The sequence below is a fragment of the Mus pahari genome, chromosome 7 (genome assembly GCF_900095145.1).
Source record: "Mus pahari chromosome 7, PAHARI_EIJ_v1.1, whole genome shotgun sequence".
Classification (NCBI taxonomy): Eukaryota; Metazoa; Chordata; class Mammalia; order Rodentia; family Muridae; genus Mus; species Mus pahari.
In genome coordinates, this window is record NC_034596.1 from 49,182,989 (window position 1) to 49,192,157 (window position 9,169).

Here is a 9,169-nt window from a genome sequence, read left to right on the forward strand (position 1 = left end):
CAGGCAATATTGTCTACTCATAGATGAGAAAAACGAACAGAGATAGATTTGGAGATAGAGGGAAAGTGTATTTATGAGCAGCAAATTTTGTTTTTCATTCCTTGACTAAGTTGCTGATTAACTAGTACCTGATAGAGACCCATAAGGATCTCCTGCCCTTCTCAGCTGGACAGCCATCAAAGAACAGTGTAGTTAGCTGTTTCTGACTCCTCCAAAAGCCTGTGTACTTAGCTGTGATTTGCATGCAAGGCTGGCCTCTATTATATGTGCTGGTAGCCTGTTGCTTCCCTTCCCTTCTCCCTCTTGCCAGATACACAACAGAATTCCTTACTTTCTGTAGAACTGTCTTGTTTCCATTTTTTTTTTTTTTCATTTTGTAATTTACGGCCTTCCAGAAGTCAGTGTTCCATCATCTTGGGGTTTTATTAATCTTGGGCATTTATTAATCTTTCCAGTCTTGTTTACATAATACTTGTTAGTTCTCAGAAATTATGCTTAGATCAAAAAGGTCTTAGTTTTCTTGAGACTATACAGGAGACCTGATTGAGTTCATTATCTAAATCTAATTTTAAAACTATCCCAGGCAATTTATACTTCCTGTTACTTAGGTTATGATTTTGGGATATTTTACCTTTTCTTTTTAACAGGCTTGTTACTGTGTAGTCTCTTTTGTCTGGTGAACCTGATGAATAATCTTCTGATGACTTTGGTTTTCTTGCAGTCCAAGGCGGTTGGCTTGTTAGATGTGGATGTGTATGGTCCTTCCATTCCAAAGATGATGAACCTGAGAGGAAATCCAGAATTATCACCAAGTGAGTACAGAAGAGATGAAGAGTACCTACTGTTCACTTTCCAGACACCATATGTGCTTGATATGTCATGTAGAGTAGCAGTTCAGTGCCGAGGACTGGCCTCAGTTAGCCTCTCAACCCATGGGAGAAATCAGGGTCCCAACACTCAGGTAGGCAAGGAGTTGGCGAATGACAAACAGACATGAACACAAAGGAATGCTGGATTTGAATGTAATTTCTCAAAGCAAGCATCAGACTTATATTACAGAAGAAAACAAAGAAGTTAGTTGACACATCAGCCAAGGTACATTGAAGTATGCATAATGACAGAAAACAGAGAACTGCATACATAAAGGACTGACAGGAACTAGGCAGTGGTTATAACTGAGAATAAAGGCGGCCCTTTCTAAAGTCAGCTATTTTAGGAGCCAGGTGAGGATTTCATACCCTAGTCACAATTTATGCTATTCCTCTGAGTCTTGTGAAAGCTTACACCAGGGGGTTCTGCTCTTGTTAACCTTTTCGTACTTTAGTTCCTCTTTAAACTGTAACCCTCTTTCTTCCTAGACCATTGTAAATTCCTACATATGGGAGTGACTTGGCTGCTGTTTATGGAGGTTCACTACAGAGAACCTTTGTCAGAGGAACTCACCAACTTTCTTTTAATATATCATGTAGTCTGTAATACCTGACTGTAATGAAAAATTTAAGTTTACATTGTTGAACTAGCCCTGAGATTTCTAGCTCTTATCTAATAAAATACTAAAAAAAAAAAAAAAAAAAAAAAGGCATGTAAGACCCTTCACACTATCACAAGGACAAATCTAAAACACATCTGTGTTATGAGACGCCAAGCTTTTGGACTTGTCACATAGACTCCACTGGAGTAAGTATGGCAGTTCAGAAATCATGCCATTGACCAACTGTGTGGAATCCATTGTATCTTGTGCCTTGGCCCCCTATACATACAGTAAGGTCACAGTTGCTGTGAAGAATAATGTTAATGCAGCATTTGGCATGATGGTATACGATAAAATATTAAGTATCCATTGTTTACATTAAGTATGTATATGTATGAGAATATTTCATTAAAACCATTTGTATCAAATGAAAATTTTTTTTGCAAACATATTTTTGTCAGATTTTTCTTGGAGCATTTATGAACGCCCCAAAACAATGGTTTGTTGCCCCATAGTTTTACTGCCATTGGTATAGAAGAAGTAGCTTTCGAGTAAATCTATAGTATTTTCACTGTTCTTGTTATTATATATTTTTAAGGCTACCAAATATAAAGTCTTAAGTATAGGAAATGCAATAATGAAATGGTAAGAACTGGTTATTAAAAATGGCTTTATATGAAAATGTTCTAAATAAAATTGATTTCTAGTCTGATAACATAAAATTGAATAATTTTATAGGCTTATTTTCCATGGGTCTAGAATAAAATATATGTACGGATCTATTTATTAGATTATTTAGCTTATAGTATTATTTTTTGTTGTAATTAAAAATTATTTAAACATTGTTTGCTCATTAAGGTGGTCATATATATGATTTACTTTCAGACATCAATTATACTAAAGTCTGGGCTATTCTTTATGTGTGTGACCCGAGGGGTCTTATATTGCAAGCAACCCCTTACTCAGCTGACTCCTAATCTCATGAAAATACAGGGAAAGGCTTTTGCTTCTGTTGCAGCACAGTTTGCAGACTTGTGCCGTGAACAGCGGTGTGAGTGTTAACCACGGAAGAGTGGCGATGACTTGAGGCACTCTGAGTGTCTGCGTCTTTAAGGACAGTGTGTGAACACTGAGAGCGTGACACAAGTGTGATACGAGCACTACTCTCCTGCCTCAGGCAGTCTGTTCAGGATCTGCCAGTGTGAACGCTTGAGGGGAACTTCAGTCTACTAGAACCTTGGGAAGCTTGAAAAACAAAGCTACGCCAAACTTGTTTTGTGCCAACAGGGTGATCTTGGTTCCCTAGGAAACAAACAGGAAGACTTAGGTGTTCATTCCCGAGGGTGAATTCTCAAAGCCTCAACAGAATATTAATGTTTGAGTCTTAGAAAAGGTTGCTACCATTGTATTAACAGGCCTCACTTTGACATTTCTGCACATTGTCATGTTAATTTGCCTGCTATTCTGTTACAGTGATTATAGCATACATAAAATTACTTAAATAACAATACAGACAAACTATGAGACGCATGTTTCAGTGGTTTATGCTTGGGAGAACTTCTGGTGAGTTGGCCTTCCTCTTCCTGGACTAAGCTGGGAAGCCTGGAGGCCAGACAGCTTCAGTATTACCTCTTCTCTTCACTACTAAAACTGATGCAATAATGTAGTTTTCATCAATTTGCTCATTAAAAACCCCGTGGTAAAGTGGATAGACTATGTATTATTCCCTCATATTCTCCTCATATTTTTTTTTTCTTATTGAGAGAATTTCACAGTTTGTGGATTAGGACATTATAGACTTGATTACCAAGAAAAATTTTATATCTGATCTAGAAAAGTGAATTCACTAACTGATGTAAAACCCCAAGGTTTATAGTAGCTTCCGGTTTCTTTATTTTTTTTTTTAATTTTAATTGAAAGTAGATTCTGCTCTCAGATAATACATATTGACCACAGTTTCTCCTACTTCCACTCCTCCCAACTCTCCTTCACCTCCCCTCTCCTCTAGATCCACTCTCTCTCCTGTTTCCTCTTCAGAAAAGAGCAGGCTCCAAGAGATAATAGCAAAATAGAACAAAACAAGGTATAGTAAAGCAAAATAGTGCAACCTGATAGGAGGAAAAGAGACCTAAGAGCAGGCAAGGGAGAGAGATGCCTGCTCCTACTGTTAGAAGTCCCCCACAAGACCAAAGAAAACAAAAACAAGTTAACAGCCATAAACATGCTCAGAGGACCTGGTGCAGAGCTGTGCAGGCCTTGTGCTTGCTGCTTCAGTCTCCATGAGTCCGTGTGTGCCCTGCCTAGTTGATTTGGTCTGCCACGTTCGCCTGGTGTTTTCCATCCCCTTCCTCTCTTCTGAGGGGGTGTCTGACCTCCAAGGGGCGGGACCTCATATTTAAACACTCTCTCTGCATAATGTCTGGCACCTGCGACCATTTGCTGCTGGAGGAAGTCTCTCTGATGACTACTGGACAAGGCACTGCTCTATGAGTACGGCAGAATAGCAGTAGGAATCATTTTGTGTCTGTCCATTTGTGTGAGGAGTTTTATGTCAGGAGTCATTTTCTTTGACTGTTGTTTCTTCTGCGGTATCTTCAGTGCCTGAATTTCTCTCTTCCATCTCTTGTATTCTGTTGGTAAAGCTTGCCTTTGTAGCTCCTGTTCATATTACTGAAATTTCTATCTCCAGAATTCTGTCAGTTTGTGTTTTCTTTATTGCTTTTATTTTCATTTTCAAGTCTTAAACAGTTTCATCCATTTCCTCAACTGTTTGCTTTTTCTTGGCTTTCTTTAAGGGCTATATTAATTTTCTCCATTTGTTTGTTTGTGTTTTCCTGGCTTTCTTTGAGGAATTTATTCATTTCCTCCTATTTTATTGTATGTGTTTTTCTGGATTTCTTTAAGGGATTTATCCCTGAAATATCTCAGAGGTGAGGTAGTGTGATGTCTACTTAGCATGTAGAAAGCATATTGAACAAGAACATCAACAGGTTGACATTGTTTTGACAGCCAATCAATGACTAGTTGCTGAAGCTTGTACTTGTGCCTGAATATAAATGCCTTGTTTTTTAAAAAGAACAAATGCCAATTGTTTTTCATTTCAATTCTTGAAGTAACACAGCACTCAAATTTCATATTATAGTCTAGCCATAGCATAATCTTAAACATAATTGAGTAGAAAGTTTTTGGTTGAAGTGACAAATAAATATTAAATGGTAGTTGCATTCAAGAATATGTTGATGGGGTTCATGAATTTGTGTGTGTGTGTGTGTGTGTGTGTGTGTGTATGTGTGTGCATGCTCCCACATGTGCAGGACCAGACACTGACTGTCTTCCTTGATCGCTTTCCAGCTTGTTTTTTGAAGTAGGATTTCTCCATGGATTTGGGTTTCACCATTTCATCTGCTCAGGCTGTGTGGCATGCCACAAGGATCCTGCCTCTCTAGCATTGTGCTTACAGAGAATGTGCCATCACACCAGGATTTTGCATGGATGCCAAGCACCTGAGCTCAGTTCCTTCTATAGGAAGCACTTTAGCCACACATGCATCATCCCTGCCTCCTGTGTCATATTCTTTATGTGATAAGTTTTCTAAAGTGCCATTTGTTGGTAGAAATGACTGCACTCTTTCATGTTTTGTGATACTAATTCATTACCAGAATATCTGTGGATTTATTGAGTTTAATTTTATTGAGGAGTGTCTTTTAATGTACTGAGTTAATGAAGTAAGAAAATTTTAAGAGCTGCAGCAAGAGGTTACTAAGATGCAAATGTCAGATGATTTAATTGAGGATGTACAGTGCATATTAATGACTAAATAGGGAGATCCACACTAGTCTTTTCTATTTTTGGGAGGTAGTAATTTTGCACCAGATATAGCTTTCTTCTGCTTTGTCTAGGAATGGATGTATATGTGGCTTATGGGAATTTGGAAAATCATTATGAGAAAATAACATTCTATAATAGCACCTATGATTATGAAAGAGAGTTCTCTTTTCCTTTAGATAATTTAACTGTGTAAAGGATGAGAATCAATTCTGGTTATTTTGGCGGAGGAGGAGATTTTAGGGTGCTGGTAAAGCTGTTGATATATCTGTCCAAGTGTGATTCTGGTGGAGAACCCAGAACTTCTGACTTTCTTTATGTTGGTTATTGTCCTTTGGATCCTGGCTTTCCCCTGATGACAGAGATCCTCTGGTTATCTTTGGGGAAGATTCTGGGGCACATCCCAGAATTCTTTTAATTTCATCTTGCCTGCGCATCAAGGTCCTGTTCTTTTCTTTTGCACCTGGACTCTTCAGCTAGGTGACACTCAACATAAGCAGGGAAAAGAATCTTAAGACATTTTTCTTGTGCTTTAGACACTTTACCCCTGAAGTATCTCAGAGGTGAGGTAGATGATCTTAGAAGAATTTCCTCACTGTAGTTAATCAAGCCTAAAGACCACCCACGTTTCTCGTGTGTGTGTGTGTGTGTGTGTGTGTGTGTGTGTGTGTGTGTGTGTGTGTGATAGTTTATTGGAGACACTTGACCTAAATACCTGTGTGGTGTGTAACATGTTTTCCTTTGACATTCTGAAACTAGGAGTAACTAGTTAGTTACTTTTTAGGTTTTTTTTTTTTTTGTTTGTTTTGTTTTTTGTTTTTTTGAGACAAGGTTTCTCTGTGTAGCCCTGGCTGACCTGGAACTCAGAAATCTGCCTGCCTCTGCCTCCCAAGTGCTGGGATTAAAGGTGTGTGCCACCACTGCCTGGCTAAGTTTAATCCTTTTACAAAAAGAAAAAAGGAGAGAAATTATGTCTACACACAGAAAGGTGGGAGAGAGTGAGGGAGAAGGAGAGAGAGGCAGAGAGGGAGGAGAGGAGGGACAGAGAAAGGGCAAGAGCGAGGGAGGCAGTGTTGGATTGGGGTGGAATACTCTCATTAGGAGTGAATAGCTTTGCTCTGGTGATATTGCCAGGCATGTAATGATGTACTGGGCATAGCGGTACAAGGCTTCTTCAATAGTATCTGTGGTAGTGACTTAAAAATTCTTTTTTCTCTAAAGGGTATCGGGGAAAAAGAATAGTGACATTTCACTGAAAGACTTAATTTAGCTATTCACTTCCTCTAATTTTCACTGTGGAAACTCACTAACCTACTAGTTGTCATAAATTATAGCCTAAAATCATACAAACCCTTTTATTCTCATAAACAGTGTCAGGATTCGAACCCTTCCCATTGTTAGATGGTTATGGTGTGCCCTAACCAGTGTTGCTGATACTGCTGCCTCCCACTTGGAAAGCCTCCTCCTTCAGCCTCTCCTTGCTCTGCTTCCTCACTACCTAGCCTCTGTCCTGTCTCTGGACTCTGGGTCTTTATTCTCTCTTTGTAGAAGGCCTGCCACTGCCACCGCCACTGCCACCTCCACTGCCACCTCCGCTGTCACCTCCACTGCCACCTCCACTGTCACCTCCTCTGCCACCTCCTCTGCCACTGCCATCTCCACTGTCACCTCCACTGCTATCCCCACTGTCACCTCCTCTGCCACCTCCACTGCCACTGCCATCTCTGCTGTCACCTCCACTGTCACCTCCACTGACACTGCCACCTCCACTGCCACCGCCACCACCACTATCACTGATGCTGTCACTGCCACTGCCATCTCTGTTGTCACCGTCACTGTTACCTCCACTGCTTTCCTCTCCCAGTCTTTCTTCTCACCAGCTCTTTGTTCTAATTTTCTCCTTACATTGTTTCAAGGTGCTGACTTTTTTGCTCAGCTTCATACACAACATGTATGTAGTCTTAGTTAAATATATGTATTTCACAGTTGTTACCCTTGCTATATTTTATGTATGCTAGCTGCATAATTAGTCCTCTGCTATGTATATTTTAGATAAGTTGCATGTTTTTTCCTTCTTGAATAATAAAAGTAATTTAAAGACTTTAGCAGCTAATCTTTGGGATATATTTGACAGTATCTTGGACTGCTTTTCTGCCTCACTGTTTTTTTTTTTTTTTTTTTAAACAAAATAAAATGAAGCAACAACAACAAAACTTGAAAAAAAACCCCAATCAAACCTATAAGATTAGTAATTTCCCTTTGAGCATTATGGTCTATGAAATGGGTGTTTTCTAACTTCTAATAAAATCTCTTCATTTGCTAGATCATTTCAGTCTTGTCTAGGAGCTTAGCTTTGAGCTAACCGTGGCAGCTCCATCTGGGTAAATGGTGTCCCCGCGTGCTGGACTTCTGCAGAGCAAAGCACTCTTAGCTTCTGCACACTATTTGAGTCTGGGGTATGGTTCTTCAGCCAATCACGGACCCTTTCATTGTCATGTTATGATCATTATTCATAGCCCTGTGTGAATTGCTTTTCTTATTGCTGCAGCTTAATAGAATCACAGTTTAGAGGAATGCAGTCTTCACAGTCAGGAAGACAAGATGAAAGAAAAGGCTTTCTCCTTTTGTCTTTTTGTTTTGTTAAGTGCAGGATCCCAGACTAGGATAATGTGACCATCTTTAGGCTGGGTCTTTCCTCCTCAGTTAAACCTTCACAGACATACCCAAAGGTGTGCCATATTAATCTCATAGGTCTGTCATTCTTTTATTCCTTTCATTTTATATAGACACACACAGATAAATACAATTTGAGACTGGGTGTATCCTAGGTAGGGTGTCATTGATGTTAAGAGATACCTTGAGTAAAGGAAAACATTTGATTGGTGCCGGCTTGCAGTTTCAGAGGTTCAGTCTATTGTCATGACAGGAGGCATGGCAGTTTGCAGGCAGAAATGGTGCTGGAAGAGCTGAGAGTTTTTCTTCTTGATCCAAAGGAAGACTGTCTTCTGAAGGCAGCCAGTCAGAGGCTCTCTTCCACGCTGGGCAGAGATTGAGCATAGGTAGCTCAGAGTCCACTCCCACAGAGACACACACCCTCCAACAAGGCCACACCTACTCAACATTGCCACACCCCCTAACAGTGTCACTTCTGGACTCAGCATTTTTCAGATCACCATAGGGTGCTATCATGTCCAATTGGTGTATTTGTTGTTGTTCTGAGACAGATCCTCCCTCTGTAGTTTTTGGATGGCCTGGAAGTTGCTATGTAGACCAGGCTGGGTTCAAACTGACCAGCCTGACTCTGCCTCCAGGGTCCTTGGATTAGAGGAGCTTGCTTGTCTCTTGTTTGAGGCATCATGGTGGTAACCAACTTTTCATAGACTCTGAGCAACTGCACAGAGTAGGCTACACAATAGCCGTTGCTTCAAGCCTGTGCATCGTGTACGTCTCTTCTTGTCCACAGTGAGACCTCCTTCTCTAAAGAGCACAGAGCCTGGGACCTGAGAAGATGTGCAGTTCTTCCCAAATGCTAAGAGACTCTAAGAGACTTTGGGGTGGTTCTCCAAATGTAGTAATCAGTGTATTGCAGTTTTATTTCAAGCAATTTTAAACCTCAAGGGAATATTTGTATGATTTTTAGAAATAGCCTAAAAGCTGTCTTTAAGAAGTTACACAGAATAAAATGGCTGTTTTTTTTCAATTTGGTAACTTGATTTTTTAAAATGTAAATTTGTTAATATTAAAGTCTAAAGCTGAATATTTAACTTCTTTAAGAATGGGACAGCCTGGTGGCTGATTTTTTAATTTTTATTTTGAGAGAGAGGCGGGGAGGGAGGGAGGAGGGAAGAGGAAGGGAGGGAATGTCACAAGAAA

The 9,169-nt window shown here is 39.9% G+C and overlaps 1 protein-coding gene across 1 annotated transcript in view; it reads left to right on the plus strand.

Annotated features, from left to right (window-relative positions):
• Nucleotides 1–9,169, plus strand: part of Nubpl (nucleotide binding protein like) — a 187,294-nt gene that overhangs the window by 36,858 nt on the left and 141,267 nt on the right. The window contains exon 3 of the mRNA XM_021202243.1: nucleotides 722–812. Within this exon, the coding sequence (XP_021057902.1) occupies nucleotides 776–812 (37 nt within the window). The 5' untranslated portion in view covers nucleotides 722–775. The remainder of the gene's footprint in view (nucleotides 1–721; nucleotides 813–9,169) is intronic.